At 50.3% G+C, this 21,365-nt stretch overlaps 2 protein-coding genes across 4 annotated transcripts in view; one reads left to right on the top strand and one right to left on the bottom strand.

Moving 5' to 3' along the window:
- Positions 1-21,365, bottom strand: part of VEPH1 (ventricular zone expressed PH domain containing 1) — a 61,009-nt gene that overhangs the window by 26,546 nt on the left and 13,098 nt on the right. For all 3 annotated transcript variants that reach the window (XM_074547542.1, XM_074547543.1, XM_074547541.1), the window contains exons 5-7: positions 21,009-21,183; positions 5,247-5,413; positions 3,606-3,815 (exon numbers count right to left, since the gene is read on the bottom strand). In XM_074547542.1, coding sequence (XP_074403643.1) covers positions 3,606-3,815; positions 5,247-5,413; positions 21,009-21,183 — 552 coding nt within the window. The remainder of the gene's footprint in view (positions 1-3,605; positions 3,816-5,246; positions 5,414-21,008; positions 21,184-21,365) is intronic.
- Positions 10,507-17,980, top strand: PTX3 (pentraxin 3). The gene is made up of 4 exons (XM_074547540.1): positions 10,507-10,640; positions 10,703-10,982; positions 11,465-11,986; positions 16,608-17,980. Exons 2-4 carry the CDS (start codon positions 10,835-10,837, stop codon positions 17,219-17,221), a joined length of 1,284 nt encoding a protein of 427 aa, XP_074403641.1. The 5' UTR covers positions 10,507-10,640; positions 10,703-10,834; the 3' UTR covers positions 17,222-17,980.

The raw sequence follows: 21,365 nt of genomic DNA, 5'->3' as shown, positions 1-21,365 counted from the left end.
TGCCCCACCATGGCACAGGCAGCTGCCTCAAACACAGCTTATTTGTGGTTACACTGAAGTGACTTTTGTTCCTCTTGGTGTTACCTAACCCAGCCTAACTCAGGACATCTTGTCTCCTCCTCAGACCTAAGCCAGATCCCTGAAGGCTTTTTAAGGGCCCTGCATCCCTCTGGGTTGGTGGATCAGCCTGGCTCAGTGACCAGGGCCCCAGCAGCACCAAGCTCCCCTTTCACCTCAGCTACTCCATAAAACCAGAGAATGGTTTGGAAGGGACCTCAGAGACCACCCAGTCCCACTCCTGCCATGGACAGGGACACCTTCCACAGGTTGCTCCAAGCCCCACCAACACCTCCAGGAATGGGGAACATCCAGCTGGATCTGAACATCTCCAATTTAGGGCTCTTCTGTTAGAGTTCTCCTCTCCTCAATTAGATTGGGTTCCACAGTCCTAAAACCATCCAAGTGGGAAAAGTAGTGGAAAAACCAGGAATTCACTCAGGAACTCCCATCAGATCCTTCACTGGGGGAATCCTTTCACTCAGGGAAGCCCACTTGGTCCTCAGCAGATTGATGGAGAAACTGGGAGATGTTTGGATTTCAGCCTGCGCTGAAACACAAACAAAGGCAGAAAAACAAACAGCTTTCCTCTTCCCAAGGGCCAGCAGGGAGCTCATGTGCCACGCACGTGCTCTGGGCTCTGCAGGGTCCCAGCCCCATTTCCTCCTCTCTTCTGGGACCTCGTAACCAGAGAGCAAAATCTGCTGAAAGGTTGATTCCAGACCCAGCTGGGCTGTAAAAATACCCGGGAGGCTTTGGCAGGACACGGCCCAGCATCACGGGCGAGGCTTTTTTTGAAGAGCAAACCAACGTAATTGAAGGAAAGGCAGCTCTGCCATGACAGAGACAAATGGCAGGAGTGGATCAGACAAACTGCACCCCTCCAGCCATATGGGGGAAAGCTCCAGCTACACCCTGGGCTGGGCTGATGTGAGCAAGGTTTTTCCTCAATGGCTTGGACGAGGTTGACTCTTTGGTGCACAGTTACTCATTTATTTGAAAGCCGATCCTTCCTCCAAGAGATAAACAGAGGCTCAATTAACATTTAAAACACATTTTTGTTTTCTAAACAAACTGTGCAGCAGACTAAATGGAGGAGCAGTTTTGACCATTTTCCTGTCACTTTGATCCAGCTGGAGAGTCTCCAGCCATGCTGAAATGCTGCTACTCGCCTGGAGTGAGGTAAAAGAACAATAAACTCGCCTGAGTAATATAATATGTAACTGTTATACAAAACAAAATTACAGCAAAACAGCTCAACATGAAAGCAGCCGTTATCCCTGCCACAGCTCTAATCCAAAATGTTTCACAAAGCCTATTTGGATGCACATAACCCCTTGTTATTTCAGCAATGCCTGTTTGATGTATTCGCGTATTTTCTCGTAAGCAGCCCTTGCATTTTATGGCATTACATCTGCCAGAAGGTGAGGAGCTAAAGCACAAGCAATGAGGTGTGGCAAACTGTGCTTTTTTCTTAAAAACAGGTTCAGGAGACTACAAAAAGATCACAAGGCTTTCAGAAAATAACTCCAGCTCCCAGGTGGTTCAAAACATAGGGGAAAAAAAATAAAGTGTCCGCCTGCCCTGAGCCCCAAGATGGTTTTTCATTTGCACAAGTTTATGGTTAAGGGACAAGTTCTGACTCCAGCTTGCCCCCCAAGAGCGTGGCTGACACCAGCAGAAGTGGTGTGTGTAAACAAGGGGCAACCTTTCAATTCCAGAGCTTTCCTCTCTCCCGGGGTCCCTGGAAGCACAGGAGGCTTTTTCTAGGAGCCAGCAAGGATTTGCTGCTCAGATCCACAGTCTGGACCATGCAGGGCCAAGCCTCAATCCTTGCCACCTCTTTCCCCCAGGCAAGCCTTCCAGTGAAATAAAACATCAACAAATAGAGTCCCAGCACTGCCGTTGATGTCTCCTTGCCTGCTTGTTTTGCTTGGCCGGGCAGGGGACGCTGATTCCTGTCTGGGAAGTGACAGAACATCCACGGCACGCTCCTGTCAGGACAGGGCAGAGGGGACAGGGGACCAGGGAGGGCTGGGAAGGGCCTGACACAGGGGCTGTGAGAGGGGACCATCAGGGGCACACGTGGGTTGGTGGTGGGACTCGATGGTCCTGGAGACTTTCCCAGCCTGGCAGAATTTATGATTCCATGATCTCACCTCTGCTCAGGAATCAGCCATGGAGGCATTTCCTTCCCCTCTTAGGTGAGTGATTATTTTTGTATGAGCAGCTTAGCCAGGGTTTGGAGCAGCCTGGGGTAGTGGAAGTGTCCCTGCCCATGGCAGGGGAACGGGATGAGCTTCAAGATCCCTTCCAACCCAAACCATTCCGTTACTCTAAGATCTTCCACAATTCAGAATTATTCACACTTCCTAACCTTTTAGAGAACAAAACAAGAGAGGAGCCGTTGATCTCCTGGTGGAACATTCACCTCTGCCACCCTCTGTGTGTTGTCTTTATCCCTGTTTTTGAGTCTGGAGCACAGGGTCCCTGGATGTCAGTGACAAACACAGCAAACAAATGACAAATGTGTCCTCCCAAGGGCTGGGATGCTGCTGAGCCAGCACTTCCCAAAAAATCACTCATGGCACGGGACATGGTGAGAGCTTTCTCAACATTTACTCCAGGGAGACTGGGCATTAGTTACTCAGTGCAGGCTGCGTGTGCTCCACTCAGTAGATTGGTGCAGCCACATAAAGCAACAGGTTAAAAACACGAGGGGAAAATATTCTTTGAATCGTGTCTTTGTAAACTTCACTCTAGTGTGTGATTTCCAGCACTACATGGAATCCAACAGGGCCAGTTGGTTCCTCGCTCATTCTTGGTTTGGTATAAAACAATCACAGCAACAAAAGGCAAAATAAATAAATTCAGGCCCTTTGAAGTAGCAGAACTCAGCGGAAATGGAGCCTCAGAGACACCCAGATGGGGAGAGCTGCTTCAACACCCCAAAACACAGAATCCAAATGAAATCCTTCAGTCTGAGCCCAGCTGTGCTCAGCTGAGGATTGGCTGGTTAGCAACCGTAAAGTTTCTAGAAAATGCTGACACTCAAGTACTAAACACAGAATTAAATGTGGTCACCTGCAGGTCTTATAAAAGTAAAACTTGCTGGGGGATGGAAGTAAACAAGGAGAGAACAAAAAACTTCATTTGGCTCCCAGGCCTCAATGGGATTTTGGCTCCTCTTACCACACAACAGAAATAAGATTTATGAAGCCAAACCAAATCTGGTTTTGATTCTTCTGAGATAAATTTAATTTTACATGAATGCAAAGCTCCAGATCAGTAGAAACAGCGAGGATGGGGTCTTCCTGTGCTGCTCAGACACACGAGGAGGCCCAGCCAACACACACCCAAATATATTGCCAAAGGGGAAGGAGTGGAGTAAGATCATCTTTAGATCCCTCCCAACTCAAACCATTCCATGATTCCATGGCAGGGCAGTTGGGTTACTAGACAAGAAATATGTGGATGCATTACTTTGTATGAGAATAAAACCAACCCCAAGCCCAAATCCAAGCAAATCCTCTTGTTTCCCACCTTACCTCATCGAGATGTCCAACAGCTCCAAAGATCTTTGCTGTCTGCCCAATCAAACTGGGAAAACTCTCCCCAATTTCCCTCAGCATGGGAAGGAAAGGGGCCAAGGCTGCAGGTTCGTAGCTGGATATTTCCAGAAGGATGTTTAGAATCACCTCGCTGTGGTTGGGGTCCCTCAGGTGTGCAAATAAAAATGGCAAACACTCTCTCAGCACCTGTTAAAAAACCAGAAACAAATTGGATCTCTGGTTTGAATTGTGAACACATATAACCAGAGGAGATACAACCACCAGAGTGATAAAAACAAGCCACCAGACTCTGAGTTAATAGAAGTTTTCTACCCTTGGTGACCTTTGCATGGAGCTATCACTGAGGTCAATCCAAGTTCAACTGAACATATGGAATAAGGGTAAGCTCTGCTTTAAAATATGGCAGTTATGCATAAATAAGTAAGGAAATGCCCCATTAAAAAAACAAAACAAAACAAAAACCACCTTTACTAAATATTTTCCCTGCTCCAGGCCAGTCTATATTTTATTGATTAAAACAACATAAGACTCAGCCTGCCTCAATAATACAGTAAATTAAAGTACTTGTAGAAATTTTTGGGTTCCACCAGAAACTAAACAATGTGACAAGGTCAGGAGCTGGAATAGAGGGAAAAATGGGGGGCAAGACCCCATTGCATAAGGTAAATTGTCATTTCTTGTAAGAACCCAATTTTCAGGAGACTGAGGGTGTAGTCCTCAGAGCCACCTGCCAAACAGGATGCAGTTGTGTACTGAGGGATTAATTCAGGGTACACAGGCACACTAATGCACCCTGGATTCAGGGAAACTGATGCAGCTGTGGAAAAGACATTCAGACACAGACACGGGGTAAAAAACAACCCCTTCTTCTGTTCTTTTTTTTGGGGATTATCAGTTCTCATCAGTTCCTAAATCATTTTAATTGTGCTTGACATGGGTTTTAATACAGTTCATGTATACTGACAGAAACACAGTAATGGGAATTCACACTCAGCTGACAGAGGAAGAGCCAAAAACACTGGAGACAAATGGTTTAACCCAAACCTTTTGGTCCAGCAGAGTCTTTGCTCTGTTCTCCTTATGCCTAGTGGAGAACTTGGGATGGAATTAGAGAATTGACAGGGAATTAGCACAGGAAGGCACTGTGGTGTTCACAGGGGTCCCAGGATGACAGAAGAGATGACGATCTGACTCCATTTTCAGAAAGCTTGAGTTATTATTTTAGGATATATATTATATTAAAACTATACAAAAAGAATAGAAGAAAGGATTTCATCAAAAGGCTTGCAAGGAAAGGAGAGAATGGAATGATAACAAAATCCTGACTGACCAGCAAGTCTTAAACAGCCAGACTGTGATTGGCCATTAATTAGAAACAACCACATGGGCCAATCACAGATGCACCTGTTGCATTCCACAGCAGCAGATAATCAATGTTTACATTTTGTTCCTGAGGCCCCTCAGCTTCTCAGGAGGAAAAATTCTAAGGAAAGGATTTTTCATAAAACATCTGTGACAAGGCACAGCCCTGCCTTGGTGCCATTCCTCCCTCACCAAGCATGTAAAACCCAAACCCCCAAAAAGGAGGGGCAGGCAGATGTTCGTGGTGTGGCTTACCCCCAGTTCTCTCTTCCTGGCCACGGTGTGCAGGAGCCTGAGGAGGTGGAGCTGCTCGGGCGGGTCCAGCTGGGCCATGGGCGCCACCAGCTCGGGCAGGCGGGCGCGGATCGGCCGCGGCTGCTTCTCGTAGAGCGCGGGCAGCACCCGCAGCAGCATCCAGTTCCCTGGGACACAGCAGGACAGGCTCAGACTGGGAGCTGTGCCTGGGGGGTGCATCCTATTTACCATCTGTCAGAGCTGGGGCAGTGCTCTGCTGCTCATTGGGCAGGTTTCTTTATCCCTTCCACAGCCAATCCTCCCTCCAGCTCTTTTCTGTTAAAGGGTCATTACTTATTAATTATCTTCTGTTAAAGGGTCATTATTTATTAATTATCTTCTGCCCATGGTCAGTGAGTGTCCCTGCATGGCTGATCCAATCCCATCGTCCCTTGGGGAGATGCTCCGCCCAGGGGAGGAGCCAAGCATTCCTACCTGGGTACAATCTGAGCTTTGGGACAGCACAGCAGCCTCTGCCCCCTGCATTGCCAGAGGAGCAGCTTTGTGCTCCCTGCATTCCCACAGGAGCAGCTTTGTGCTGCCCTGCACTCCCAGAGGAGCAGCTTTGTGCTGCCCTGCACTCCCAGAGGAGCAGCTTTGTGCTGCCCTGCATGGCCAGAGGAGCAGCTTTGTGCCCCCTGCATTCCCAGAGGAGCAGCTTTGTGCTCCCTGCATTCCCAGAGGAGCAGCTTTGTGCCCCCTGCATTCCCAGAGGAGCAGCTTTGTGCTGCCCTGCATTGCCAGAGGAGCAGCTTTGTGCCCCCTGCATTCCCACAGGAGCAGCTTTGTGCCCTCTGCATTCCCACAGGAGCAGCTTTGTGCCCCCTGCACTCCCAGAGGAGCAGCTTTGTGCTGCCCTGCATTCCCAGAGGAGCCCAGGCCCATCTGCAGCAGCCCTGGAGCTGCAGAGGAAAACTCCCCCCTTGTGCAGGATCCCTGCTGCAGCAGAGCCACAGCTGGCACTGCAGGAGGGCTGAGCCCCCATGGGATGGGGCTGGGACACCACCTTGACACTCTGCAAATGGTTTGTTTTCTTTCATGTACTTTTGTATTTTTAATTTCCCTAATAAAGAACTGTTATTCCTATTCCCACAGCTTTTCCTCAGAGCCCCTTAATTTCAAAATTATAATAATTTGGAGGGAGGGGGTTTACATTTTCCATTTCACAGGAGGCTCCTGCCTCCCTTAGCAGACACCTGGCTTTCCAAACCCAGACAGAGAGGGACCAGCTGTCAGTCAGTGCCCAGCACTGGGCAGAGCCCCACAGCACCAGCACACTCTGGAGACAGCAGGTTAACAATTACAGGACATTTGGGTCAGAGAGATGTTAAATTCATCTCCTTCCACCAGGCTGCTCCAGCCTGTCCTGGAAGGATCATCAGTACAAAACCAGCGAGGCATAAAACTGTAGAAAATTATATATTGGGCCAAGAAACCAAACAAATTATCAAAATAGAGTAAATCATTGCAGGCATGACAACACTGTGTAAAAAAAAACCACTAATTCCAATAATTATAATTTTATTTCTGAATATCATAAGAATGCTGCTTAATGAGCTTTCAGTTTTGGATGATGCTCTGTTGAGTCCCAGGCTAAACTAAGTGTGATTTCAATTAACAAAGAAACAAAAGAGGAAAGAAGGAGAGAAATGACAAAGAAACAAAACCAACAAAGTACAAAACTACAATTCTCCTTTGCTGAGATTCAGACTTTCAAATTAAATAAGCATCATATGGAAGGAATAGTTGGTGAACAGAGAGCTAAACATGCTTTTGAACAGAAATAGTTAAGGATGCCATTTCCAGGAATAGAAAGGAGCCAGAGAGAGCCAACTGCAGACAGACAGAGATATGCTAAACCCTCTCTCACACGTTTTCTTAAGATGTCTGTGCATAATTCAATTTGAAGCCCAGGCTCATACCAAAATATATAACTTCACATCGCAGTACATGCCTGCCTCAATGGATTTAAGTTTCACTTGAGCAACATATGGAAAACATCTGCCTATTGCAACCTAGTATGGCTCCTTTCTGTAAACCCTTGGAAGTCCTCACGGCCTCTTTGGATTTGGTTTCCAAGAGGAATCAGCTCTCTGGCCTGCTGCTTTTCCTCCCATTTACATCTGAGCCGGATGACTTTGGAAGATAAGCAGATCTGTTCATGGATGGTAGGAAAAGGATATTTGGGTTCAGGCTGGAGCACGTGGGGCTCCTGCCAGATACAGAAAATGCACCCCAGGACACGGCTGGGTCTCACAGCCTCCCCCTGAGCCAAGAAACGAGCACATAACTCAGGGCAGGTTCAGACAGCTCTGAGCCCCACAGCTTGTAATGATCCCTGAGGGTCCCCATCCTTCTCAGGAGTGGCTCTCCATGCAGCCAGCCACACTTCTGCACCTTGTCCTGCTTGGAGAATCCCTGGCTGCCTCCCAGGGGCTGCTCCCAGCCCCCCGTGCAGCCCCAAAGGCCAGGCCAGACCCCACTCCCACCCCACATGGCAAATTCATCTTGTTCTGTTCTACAGTCACAAAAGTCAGGGGCAAAGGAAAGAGATCTGCTGATGAATCACCCTGAAAAGATGAGCAAACTGCTCCACTCTGGCCATTTTCTAACCACGTTCCCTGGGCTCTTCCCAGTGGATCTGGATAAAAATGTCTCCACTAACCTTCCATGGGATTGATGCCAAGCACCAATTCCCCCAGAGGAGAACTTGGAGATCAGGGAAAGTTTCTTCCTTTCAGAATCCTGAAATTCTTCCTTTCAGGGTCCTCCAGCCCAGCCCCTGGCACTGCCCAGGCTCCCCAGGGAATGGGCACAGCCCCGAGGCTGCCAGAGCTCCAGGAGCCTTTGGACAGCGCTGCCAGGGATGCCCAGGCTGGGATTGTTGGGATATCTGTGCAGGGCCAGGGTTGGACTGGAGGATCCTTGGGGGTCCTTTCCAACCCAGGATGAGGATGGATTCACTGAAATTTTCAGACTCACGTCATAGTTTGAAATGGAGACATTCTGTGCTGAATACACAAAAAAATATCTTTTCTCCAGATGATGTCATGCTTCCAGCACTAAGTCCTTTTTTGCACTGGGCCTTGCTTAGTCTGCACAGCCCACGTGGAGCAGAGCCCTTAAACTCCAGTCAAATTTCAGCAACGATTGCAAAAGATGAAATTCCCGTATTCCTGGACAGGCAAATTTCCTTCCAGCTATAGAAGTGTGATGGGAAGGAATCCAAGAGGCAGAAACAAAAATAACAGCTTTAAGCAAGGAAAGACATCGACCTGAGCCATGCTATTGCCTAAGCTGGGATGTCAGGGATAGGAAGGGATCTGGAAAGGAAGACTGACTATTTAGTCTGGCAAAGGAGCGTTTGGAGCGTGGGGTGTATCAGAGGAGTGATGCAATCACAGATGATGGACTGCAGCCACCAAACCTCTCTAACAAAAAATACTTTGTGCTAGCGCAGCTTTGGGCAGCTTCCTGCAGCAAATACTGCTGGGCTGATATTCCCTAACCGAGATAAATGGAAAGCAAAGGCAGTCAGAGCAATCCCCTCCCTCTGCAGGGAGATTGAAGTGACCTCACTGACATGGAATTGCTTTTAAGTGAAGAACCTGTGTGCACACGTGTAAATAATCCCAGATATCCCAGTTTGGGTCTGTTCTTCAGAGACCTCAGGAAAGGTCAGCAGGCACAACCCAGCTGGCCACTTTCTGGTCTTTTCATGTCTGAGGTAGCAAGGAACACTCAGAGCTGTTTGTTTGTCACATCTTTGGGGGCTCCCAGGGGATTTATGCACACCCAGCTCCCCAGCCCCTGATTCCCAGAGCTTGGACAGCCAGAGGTGATAGCGGGAATTCTGAATAATTCATTTGTTCCCAATCTTGCTTCATCTGCCTCAGTCTAAACTAAGAAAATATTTGTTGTGTGAGAATGGAAAAACATCCCACTCAACTCCCTAAATGCCTTCCTTCCCTGCTCCTTCCCTGCCACCCTGACCCCCAGTACTTTCCAGATCAGATTCCCTCACCCCTCCCGAGCAGACCACACGCTGGGAATGACACAATTCCAGCACACAGTGTCCCACAGCCGGGGACACTCCATGCAGGGACCCCAGGGGCGTGGTGGGGTGGTGCCAGCCCTGCACCCACTCCTGGAAAAGGCTGCCCAAGCTCCAGCTCTGCCCATCCCAGCAGCACAGAGAGCTCGGGAAGAACAGGGGCCCTGGAGCACATTGCAGTGTCCCACGGGCAGATGGATTTTCACTCCAAAGGGTTTCCAAAGACAAAACTCAAGCACCAAGACTAATTTTTTACCCCAGGATGACTCAGGTTGGGCACTTACCTGCTGGAAAGTCATGGAAGCATTCAGGTTGGAAAGGACCTCCAGGATCAGAGCCCACCCTGTGCCCCATCCCCACCTTGTCCCTCCAGGGAGGAATTCCTCCCCAGTGCCCAAGGCACAGGTAGTGCAGGTTTTATAAGCAAAACCAGAGACACAAATGGAAAGGGAGCAGATTCCAAGTCAGATGTAATTGCAGGAGGGGTTTTTTGCTATTCTCTGGATGTTTCATAGCCAATACACAATCTGTATGAGATCATCCCTAATCTCACCTAAGCAAAGCATCTCTGACATGATTAATGGCCTGTTGAACCAACAGGATTACAGAATTTAAACCGGATTAATATCAATAAGACTTAGACTAAATTAATGTTTCATCCAAAAGCACCCTGTTTCACTTTTTCAAAGGTAACAACTCTGATTGTGCAGCTGCAGACTTACAGTTCCCAAAACAGGATACAGCACTAACAGATTATCCACGGAGTAATGGTGGTGTAAGTGCTAATTAGGGCTGGAAAAGCAGGACCCTAACAAGCTGTTAGAACTCCTTAAGAGCTCTCCTTTATTGCTTAAAGCAATAACTTGTTGGTATATAATAGAATTTGTTATACAGCACCACCTAACCCTCCAAAAAAGCTGCGCTATTTAGCTAAACCAGACACGAGTACCCAAACCAACTCCAGGTATGTTTATTTTTCTACCAAACCCTTCCACAACCCTGGCACACACCGACCACAAACTGAACTTGCAGGGAACGCTTTCTTTTGCACAAACGACACAAAACAACCCAGCCCAGCCCGCGCAGTCCTGCACGTCCCGATCCGCCTTGGGGCGGATCAGAGCATCCCCCAGGCCAACCTGGAGGGCTGGGATTGAACAAGCTGCCCGCCCCCTTCCCTTCCCTTCCCTTCCTTCCCCAAAAGGCGCAGCCGGCAGCGCTCGCTCATTCATTGGGCTCGGGCGCTGCCAGCGCTCGCTTGCGGCTCCGCTGCAGCTCCGGCTCTGCTGCAGCTCCTGCAGCTCTCACAGCCCCGGCTCCGCTGCAGCTCCTGCAGCTCTCACAGCTCCTGCAGTTCCTGCACAGCCCCGGCTCCGCTGCAGCTCCTGCAGTTCCTGCACAGCCCCGGCTCCGCTGCAGCTCCTGCAGCTCTCACAGCTCCTGCAGTTCCTGCACAGCCCCGCAACCCCTGCACAGCCCCAGGAGAGCCAGGAGAATGCTGCCCCGAGAGCTCCTGTCCCTGCTCACGCTGCTCTGTGCTTTCAGAGTTTCTGGCTCTGTGGTGGATGAAGACGATGACTACGAGCTCATGTACGTGAACCTGGATAATGAAATCGAAGGTCCAGCCCCTGCGGCTGAGGAAGGTGAGTAAATTTAAACTGAATTCAAGTGCAGAACTGCCTTCGGTGCTGCCTAGCTCTTGTAAGAGTTATTACTGCAAACATAATTTACTTTTTCCAGAGGGAGAGGCTCGTGCTCGTAGCAGTGGGTTATTATGGGCAGTAAAGGTAAAGCCCTTGGATGGGTGCCTTGGGCTGTGCTTTAGGCTCTTGATTTCCCAGTTTTCCTGCAAAAGGCTGCTGCTGTCCCGGGGGTTTAGGATCCCTGTAATCTCACCCCTGCACGGTTCTGTCCCGATACAGAGGGAAAGGCACGGCCCCAGCACGGCAGGGGGCTGGAACCAGATTGTCTGTAGGGTCCCTTCCAGCCCAAACCAGCCTGAGCCCACGACTCTGTGACAGTCGGGAGGACACAGCCTTGCACAGAGCCAGGCTTTGCCAAACGCTGCCGTGTGACACTCGGTACCAAGGAGCAGCAACATCTGTCCATTCCCGTTCTCTTGCAGCTGCTTCGTGCGACTGCCAGCGGGAGCACAGCAAGTGGGACAAGCTGTTCATCATGCTGGAGAACTCGCAGATGAAGGAGAACATGATGCTGCAGGCTCTGGATGAGCTGCCCAGGCTGGAGCTGCAGACCCTGAGGGCAGAGCTGAGCCAGCTGGCCACCACCCTGGCGGGCACTGTCACCACCGTCACCTCGCGCGTGGTGTCCCAGGTGGAGCAGGCGCTGCTGAGGAGCAGGGACCAGGCTGAGCAGGCCCGGAGGCTGCAGGAGTCGGAGCAAGGGAAGGTTCTGGAGCACGTCCTGCAGCTGAGCCACAACGTGTCTGTGAGGCTGGGCTGGCTGGAGAGCGCCTGGCGCGGCAGGGCCGAGGAGCAGGCACAGCAAACAGCCCTGCAGCAGGACAGACAGCATGGCAGCCGAGGGGACAGCCCCATCCTGAGCTCCCTGTGGGAGGAGCTGCAGCAGACCCGGGCTGAGCTGAGGGCGTCACAGCAATGGGCAGCTCAGCACCTGCTGCCTGCAGGTAAGGCCAGCCTGAGCTCAGGGGAGGCCACTCCAAAATAACGGGGATCCACACACCCCTTCCTGGGCACCTCCTTCTGCAGCAACAGGGACCCACAAACCCCTTCCTGGGCATCTCCTGCAGCAACAGGGATCCACAAACCCCTTCCTGGGTGGGCACCTCCTTCTGCAGCAACAGAGATCCACAAACCCCCTTCTGGGTGGGCATTTCCTTCTGCAGCAACAGGGACCCACAAACCCCTTCCTGGGTGGGCATTTCCTTCTGCAGCAACAGGGATCCACAAACCCCTTCCTGGGCACCTCCAAAGCAGTAACAGGGACCCACACACCCCTTCCTGGGCACCTCCTTCTGCAGCAACAGAGATCCACAAACCCCTTCCTGAGCACCTCCAAAGCAGCAACAGGGACCCACAAACCCCTTCTTGGGCATCTCCTTCTGCAGCAACAGGGATCCACAAACCCCTTCCTGGGCACCTCCAAAGCAGTAACAGGGATCCACACACCCCTTCCTGGGCACCTCCTCCTGCAGCAACAGGGACCCACAAACCCCTTCCTGGGCACCTCCAAAGCAGCAACAGGGATCCACAAACCCCTTCCTGGGCACCTCCAAAGCAGTAACAGGGACCCACAAACCCCTTCCTGGGCACCTCCTGCAGTAACAGGGATCCACAAACCCCTTCCTGGGCACCTCCTTCTGCAGCAACAGGGATCCACAAACCCCTTCCTGGGCACCTTCTGCAGCAACAGGGATCCACAAACCCCCTCCTGGGCACCTCCTGCAGCAACAGGGATCCACAAACCCCCTTCTGGGTGGGCACCTCCTTCTGCAGCAACAGGGATCCACACACCCCTTCCTGAGTGGGCATTTCCTTCTGCAGCAACAGGGACCCACAAACCCCTTCCTGGGTGGGCATTTCCTTCTGCAGCAACAGGGACCCACAAACCCCCTTCTAGGTGGGCACCTCCAAAGCAGCAACAGGGACCCACAAACCCCTTCCTGGGCACCTCCAAAGCAGTAACAGGGATCCACAAACCCCCTTCTAGGTGGGCACCTCCAAAGCAGCAACAGGGATCCACAAACCCCTTCTTGGGCATCTCCAAAGCAGCAACAGGGACCCACACACCCCTTCCTGGGCACCTCCTGCAGCAACAGGGATCCACAAACCCCTTCCTGGGCATCTCCAAAGCAGCAACAGGGACCCACACACCCCTTCCTGGGCACCTCCAAAGCAGCAACAGGGATCCACAAACCCCTTCCTGAGCACCTCCTGCAGCAACAGGGACCCACACACCCCTTCCTGGGCATCTCCAAAGCAGCAACAGGGACCCACACACCCCTTCCTGGGCACCTCCTGCAGCAACAGGGATCCACAAACCCCCTCCTGGGCACCTCCTTCTGCAGCAACAGGGATCCACAAACCCCTTCCTGAGCACCTCCAAAGCAGCAACAGGGACCCACAAACCCCTTCCTGGGCACCTCCAAAGCAGCAACAGGGACCCACAAACCCCTTCCTGAGCACCTCCTGCAGCAACAGGGACCCACAAACCCCTTCCTGGGTGGGCATCTCCTTCTGCAGCAACAGGGATCCACAAACCCCTTCCTGGGCATCTCCTTCTACAGCCCCAGGAGCAGCAGGGCAGCTTGGAACAGGCTGTGCAAGAATTAGTGTAACACAACAGGGGGGAACCCAGAACTCATGGAAAGAGAGGCGCTGAGCTTCTCAAACATAGGATCAAAGAAAGGTTTCATCAAAGTCCTCGTGCAGGGCAGAGCCAGCCAGGATCCCACCTCCTCCTGGCTCTCCCAGATCAAAGCCATTGTCAGAGAGCAGCAAATGTATTTTAGACACCCAGATGATGTTCTCTCACCTTTTGCCTTCCCAGCTGGTGACTCCTGTGTGTTTGCAGCAGTCAGGGAGCTCTTCTGTTCTCCTGCATGTTCCCACTCCTTCCTCTTCCTCCATGAGCATCAGCCTGGTGCCCAAGAGCTGGGCATGCTGCTGCCAGCCAGCCAAGCACAATTCTAGGGCAGGGAGGGCACATTCCCTGCATGCCAGTGGGAGTATCCTGCCCTGGATATTCCCAGTGGCACAGAGAAATCAGTGACCCGTGCTGCTGCTGCTGTTTGGGGGATTTTTCCTTTTCCAAAACATTTGCACTGATCAGTGAGGTGGCCATAGAAAGGTGGGCTCATGCCTCAAATCCCAACTCAGCTTTTCTGTGCAGGGCAAGGAGACACCCAGAAAAGCAGCAGCAGCAGCTTTGGGTGTGGCAGAGCAGCCCCTCATTTGTCTAAATGTGGGTGCAGAATCACCATGTGCAAGACAAACTGCACTGAAATCACCCTGCCCACCGGTGAGCTGACACTGCCGGGCTTCTAACTGCTGGTAAATGGCTCTGTTTTCCACAAATATAAATTATTGCCACCTAAACCCCCCCAAAATCTACCCCTGCAGGAAGGAGGGAGTGCAGCATCTGCAGGGAGAAGAGAGGAGCAGTAATTGCTACAGCAAAGGCAACAAAAGCCACAGAATTGCTCACATCAAAGCCTTTACAGCCTAACCTGAGCCCATCCCTTCATGCAGGGCAGACTCCGCTTTAGAAGTAAATTCTTTTCACTGCTTTATCACACCACCTCAGAAATCTTTGTGTGTTGGGAGGAGGTCTTTGAGCAGATTCCTCTTTTCCCCAAACACAAACCTTGCAGAGAGCAGGATCTCATTCCTTTTCTCCCTGTACCTCAGCAGACACTCTGCCCTAGGTGAGAGCAACAAACTCGATCTGCAGTAAGGATCAGCAGTGGAAATTCACTTTATTTCCACTGGTTCCCACATGATTTTACATTAAACAACCATACTTGTAAATTTAAAGGCTACGTTTTAAGTACTTCCAGAGTATCTCTCTGGATTTTTTTTCCAAGGGAATTTTTAGCAACTGACTTTAATTTTTCACATCTTGACTTACTGCCAGCCATACTCTTGAGGGATTTTCTAATCACACTTTTTTGTTCTTCACTGAGGCTGGTTTTAATTTTGTTTAGGCTTTGATAATGGAGCCTGAAAGCCTGCTAATTAAAATCTTTTTCACAATAGTGCTCCTAAGTAGCATTTTAAGGAGAATCCCCAGCAGTTGCTCACTGACCCTGCCCCTCCTCAAAAGGGTCAATGGGAGGTGTAAAATCTGCTCAGAGCTGGAGGGAAGCAGCCCATGAAATACCACAGCAGCTCAGTCCTGGAGGGCACAAAGAGTCCTTCATTCCCGGGAGCAGAAATTTCCACACACGTTTTAGACATTTCGGATCCTCCAGCTTCTTTAAACAGGAAATGAAGCAGCTTAATTGGAGAAGGGGCTGCTTGTTCCCTCCTGTCACCTTGGATATTAACTTAGGTGCAACCAGGGAGCAGCACAGAAACCACCAGAAATGTCTTGGCTTTACTGATCACCAGTTGCTTTCCCAAGCTGCATAAATTTCTGTTAGTGGTTTTAACTAATCTAATTTCTATTATCAACACTTTGATCGATTGGACGTGAGAGAAGAGCTGGTTAAAAAGTACCACTTGTCTCATAATTTTCCCCCGTTTAACCAGTGCCCATGAAAACTCCTGACCAAAAAATCCTAAAGGCAGGGCCAGGAAAGGGGGTCATGTAAATTAAGGAAGCAAGCCCATCTCAGCATGTTCCTGCCAACACTTTCTGCTGCTCAGCAGCTCCTGTGCCCTGATGCCCATTATCCATGGCACAGCCTCCCAGCAGTTCCCTTCTCCTGGGAATGCCAAACCTGCTGTTTGAGGGGATCCCTGACCCCTTCCCTTGGCACAACATTGGTATTTTCACTACCCCAGACTTAGAGGATAAAACAACACTTGGTGGCGCCGAGGGAGGGTTACCCAATTACCTGGCAGAATTACCCAATTCCAGGGGCTGACAGAGTCCCTCTCCCAGGGGTGGTGCTCCATCCAGAGCTTCCCAAAGGAAGCAGCAGGGCAGGCAGGCTGCATTAACCCTTTGGATGCCCCGGACTGTACAGTGCCCCCTGTGCAGGCAGAAAAGAGCCCAGAGATCCCTGCAGCTGGATTATATCCCTTGGCCATAGTGTCCAGCAATTCCTCCACCAGCTCTGACAGCTCCTTCCAGTGTTCCTGGGGTAGGTTCCTGCATCCCACTGGATGAGCTGAGCTCTCAGCTCCCTTTGGGAAGCCTGGAAGTGAGCACTGGATTAGGCATTGGGACAGGCTGCCCAGAGGAGTGATGGAGTCCCCATCCCTGGAAGAGCTCAAAAATGGGTGGATGTGGCACTTGAGGGCCTGGTTGAGTGGTGAACACGATGGTGCCAGGCTGGCAGTTCACAAAACCATGGAATTATTTGGGATGAAGGGATCTTTAAAGATGATCTTGTTCCAGTCCCACCTGCCATGGGCAGGGACACCTTTCCCTGTCCCAGGCTGCTCCAAGGCTCAATGTCCAGCCTGGCCTTGGGCACTGCCAGAGATAGGGCAGCCACAGCTCAGTGATGGCAGAGGTCTTTTCCAGCCATAATGATGCCATGCAGTGTTAAAGGTCCCAGCTGTGCACATACAAATAACCCATTCTTATTTACCTGACAATCTTCTCAACCCTTCCAGGCTGTGAAACCGCAATTCTGTTCCCCATGCGCTCCAGGAAGATCTTTGGCAGCGTGCACCCGACCTCTGCAATGACCCTGAGCTCCTTCACCGCCTGCATCTGGCTCAAGGTGACCGAGGCCTTGGACAAAACCATCGTGTTCTCCTACGGCACCAGGTTCAACCCCTACGAGATCCAGCTGTACCTGAGCCGCGCCTCGGCCGTGCTGGCCGTGGGCAGCGCCCAGCACAAGCTGGCTGCCACCAACGTGGTGGTTCCTGGCAAGTGGCTGCACCTGTGCGGCTCCTGGAGCTCGGAGAACGGATCTGCATCGCTGTGGGCACAGGGGGAGCTGGCAGCCAGCGCCTGGCACGTGGCTGGGGCTCACACCATCCCCGACGGGGGCATCCTGCAGCTGGGCCAGGAGAAGAACGGCTGCTGCGTGGGAGGAGGGTTTGATGAAGCCCTGGCCTTCTCGGGGAAGCTGACTGGCTTTAACCTGTGGGACAGAGTGCTCAGCCCCGCCGAGGTGACAGCCCAGAGCACGGGGGACACCTGTGGCACCCGGGGCAACGTGGTGGGCTGGGGGGTGACCGAGGTGCTGCCCTACGGAGGGGCCCAGTACGTGTCCTAAAGCCGGGGCTGCACAGGGACGGATTGCACAGAGCTGAACTCAACACTGCAACAGCCAGAGCTGCAGCAGCTCCTGCCTCTGGAACCCCCAAGGAACAGCAGCCCTGCAAGCTCACAGAAGGAGGCACTGTGGAGATGGGATGGATCTCGGCCTGCTGTCCTGGAGAAACCCTGAAAACACAGCCACACACCAAGGGGTGCCACTGGAAAGGTGCCCCTGGGCTCAGGCAGCTCTGTCTCCCCAGTGCAGGGTTTCTGATGTATAAAGTGAGGGTCACCATGGACATTCAGGAGCCAAATGGAGCTCCCAACATCCCTGCTGAGGAAAATCTGACTTGGCTCTGCAAAACACAGCAGCTGTGGCTGCCCCTGCATCCCTGGCAGTGCCCAAGGCCGGGTTGGACAGGGCTTGGAGCACCTGGGACAGTGGAAAGTCTCCCTGCCCATGGCAGGGGGTGGCACTGGATGAGCTTTAAGGTCCCTTCCAACCCAAACCATTCCAGGCTCCCTTCAATCCTTGGGTTCTATAGTGTTAATGTGAATTTTACAGAGGAAGCACCCAAATCAAAAAATGTGTTGTCTATTAATCATTGTTAGTAATGTGTAGGCTCTAAGAAGGCTAGTTCCTTGTTTAAAGCATTATTTATGCCATGGATTGATATAAAAATAATATTCCCCATCATAATCTGTCGTGGCATTGGGAGGAAATGCAGCTGTATTATATTGTACATTGACTTTGTGATAATTTTATTGAAATTATTTTTGTAAAGTTGTTTTGTAAATAAAGATACTTTACTAGACTAAAACTCTCTACTCTTCTCATAAACCAAAATTCTGAACCAAGCCCCAAGTGGGGCTTTTTCCACATTTTTAACCATGCTGTTTTAGCTGCTGATAGAGAAAGCACAATAGCAACAACTCACAGGAGCAGGGACCCCATCCTGGCCCTCTAGAGCCAGGTTTTAAGGTACATTTCGACTTGTTTGCTGTCCTCAGGGGGTTTGTACAAGATAGAATTGCTGCTAAGTGCCAGTGATTCTCTTCTCTCTCACACAAACTTATCCCAAATCCCCTGAAAGCCTAGGGCTGGACACGGAGCACAGCAGCAGCTGCAGGGAGCCAGGGAACTGCTGATGATTTCCATGTAGAAAACAGAGCTCAAGCAGAGAATGATGAATACCCCACTCACTGGGTGTGTAGGCATTTACAACAAGAACCATTACTTGCTACCTGTTGAAGCCTCTGAAGAAATTATCATGAGGAATGTCTTATTCAAACAATTCCTGTTTCCCCTGGAAGCAGCCCATCCTTCTTCGCTATCCCCATGTTTCCCTGTCTGTTTCATTCTCCACAGATGTCCTAAGAACACACTTTGACAAATTTCTTGACATGTTGCTGCTACACTTCCTCCTGGCCATGACAGATCCTTGCTGCCCGGATACAAAAGTAGTTTAAAAAGGTAAATTCCACTTTCCTGTGCCATTCAAGAGGGCTGTGCTTCGTACCTAAAGTTATACGACCTGCTCCAAAGTTTTGGCAGCACTGCTTATATAAGGGAAAAGAATTGCTCTGATTGCTGGGATTTCTCCTGTTACCCTGCAGTAAAAAATGTATCTATGTTATAAATGCTTGGCAGTAAACTTGACAAAAATCCCTCACTAAGTAATATCTGCAAATAACCTTTGCTAGAGAACAATGAAATATTACCTCTGTTCATCTCTGGCAGCCAAAACCCAGATATTCAGAGTTACAAAAACACTCGGGGTCCCACCATTGTGCAAGGGCAGAACCACTCTCAAATCCCCCTTCTGTTCAGTGCCCTCCATTAAGTGAAAACAAATGTCCCTGAAATGCAGCAGGAAAAGGAAAATCCTCAAAAAGATCTCCAGAAATCCTTCCTGGCTGCTCCTCTTGCTGCAGCTCATACCTGAAATGCTTTGTCTTGGAAGGAGCCTTCTCCTGTCTCAGCTCAGCTTTGGCAGAGGACCAAAGGCTCAGCCAGGCCTTCCATCCTCACTGACTCAGCTGGAAAACTTCCCTTTTCCAGAGTGCTCTGCTCTTCCTTCGTCACCCCAGCAGCATAGCCCACCTCCTCCAGCACAATTCCATCCTTCCTCGCTCAGCTGCGCTTTCCTTTGGAGCAGTTTGGAGGAAATTTGGGCTCCAGTTATGAAAAAGCTGCAATCCTACACTGCCCACACAGATGGGGGAGCGAGGCTGAGCCACAGCCCAGCAGCACAGGATGCCTGAGCTGCCCTGGAAGGTGCAGCAGCCTCGGGAATCTCGGATTGCAGGGCAGAGCTGCTGCTGTCCCCCGGGAATAAACGGGAATAAATCCGTGTGACCCCGGTGCTGACGGGCGGTGTCAGCACCGAGCTCAGAGCAGCCAAACCCTCCCCAAAGAGCTCCTTTTTAGCTAATGAGATAAGAACCTGGCTGTGCAGCCAAAGAGTTGCCCCAAGTAATGAAAAGCTGCAGTTCCTCTCCAGCATTTGCAGGCAAGGGGCCAAAGTTTGCTCAGCCTGGTGCCACGAGGCCGAGCCCCGTCTGTGCAGCCCCACAACACGGCTTTGTCTCCAGAAACGGCCCTGGAAATCCATCCTGAGCAGCCAAGCCTCCTGCTCCCTTCAGCAAACACTCTCCGGGCAGCTCTGAGTTCCCAGCCTGCTGCAGACCCAGCCTCACACGCCAATTATGTGCAGGGTAATTAAGCCACCGCGCCAAACAAATCATTTTGCCTGTTCCGAGTGAGCGGCCCCTTCCAGGCTGGAATTCCCAAACCTGATATCCACAGCAACATCTGCTGGTGGAAGAACATAAATACACAACTCAGCCCTGCTGAAACCTTCATTATGGTGTGCATCACTTTTCCCAAAACCTTGCACATATTCACTATTTCTTTCTCTTACTACTATTCTCACTACTATACTCACTATTTCTACCCCACAAAGTACAGATGGCAACAACTTAAGTTAGCACATTATTAAAAATTATAATATAAATTAATAAATACAGGATGCACACATTTATTTTGAGGGCTTAACATCATCATAACAATGTTCTTTTAATATTTAGTTATTGCTACTTACTGCTGTCACCCCTACTCGAAGGAGAACACTGATTTTACCACTGCAGTAGCATTGTGTTGCAACAAACACTGTGAACTTTATTACACCAATTCAACTGGAGTTCCTTTTATAGAGGAATGAATATTTTTGGCTTTTTAAACCGCAAAAAATAAAATGTAAAAAGATTAGCAACATTGTTCTATATAAAGCTAATAATATAGGCAAAATGAAAGAACCACTACAAAGCTTTTATATCTTCCATCTGACTATTCCACCACAGAATGGGATTAATTTCATCCCCATTTCTCTTTTGGAGCCTTGCCAGTGACACTAAGAGGAAGGATAAGAGCTCCATGGCTGGTGCCTCATATCAGGGCTGATAATTTGGAGTCCATTAGCAGGGAATATTAACGAGTACAGATGTATTTCCTGCCCTGTGGGTGAGCCAATCCATACCAAAACCTCCAGAGGTGCAGTAAATTCACATATTCCTTGAGAAAGTCTGTTAGAGTGTGATTAATACATTTGATCGCATTTATAGATATTTCCATAGGTCTGCTTTATACAGCCCATATGATGTGGTGAATGGTTGGATTGATCCTGGAGCCTTTCCCACCCCTAAAGATTGATTGATTCCGTAAGATCATGGCTCTGTACCTGCCTAGCACAGCCTGGTGTGGCCACACACCTGGATTAAACCCCAGTCAGGGCTGGGCCTACCTTGCAGGACACTCCTGACGATGGTTTCTGTGTGCTCAGCCAGCAGCTCAGCCTTGGCAATGGCAGCCAAGGACAGGTAGCTGGACATGTTCCTGCACAGCTCCTTGTTGCCCCTCTGCAGGAACTTCACTGCCACTGGCACGGCCAAGGCCATCACTGGAGGCCGGTTGTAATTCTGCAAAAATGGGGGAAAAAAGATTTATATAATAGTCTAGTGCTGGGCAGAGTAGAGAAACCAAAGTCAAAGCAACAGGGGGAAAAGAGAAAAAAGCTTGTCAAGAAAGGTCATGTTTTGGTACCACCACTGTAGGCAGGAGTCAAAGAAAGAGCAAATACAGAAATTTAAAACTACTGCTG

This window comes from Zonotrichia albicollis, chromosome 9, assembly GCF_047830755.1.
Source record: "Zonotrichia albicollis isolate bZonAlb1 chromosome 9, bZonAlb1.hap1, whole genome shotgun sequence".
In the NCBI taxonomy this organism is placed as follows: domain Eukaryota; kingdom Metazoa; phylum Chordata; class Aves; order Passeriformes; family Passerellidae; genus Zonotrichia; species Zonotrichia albicollis.
The sequence above is the reverse complement of the archived record's forward strand: the minus strand, read 5'-3'. Positions and strand labels throughout refer to the sequence as shown.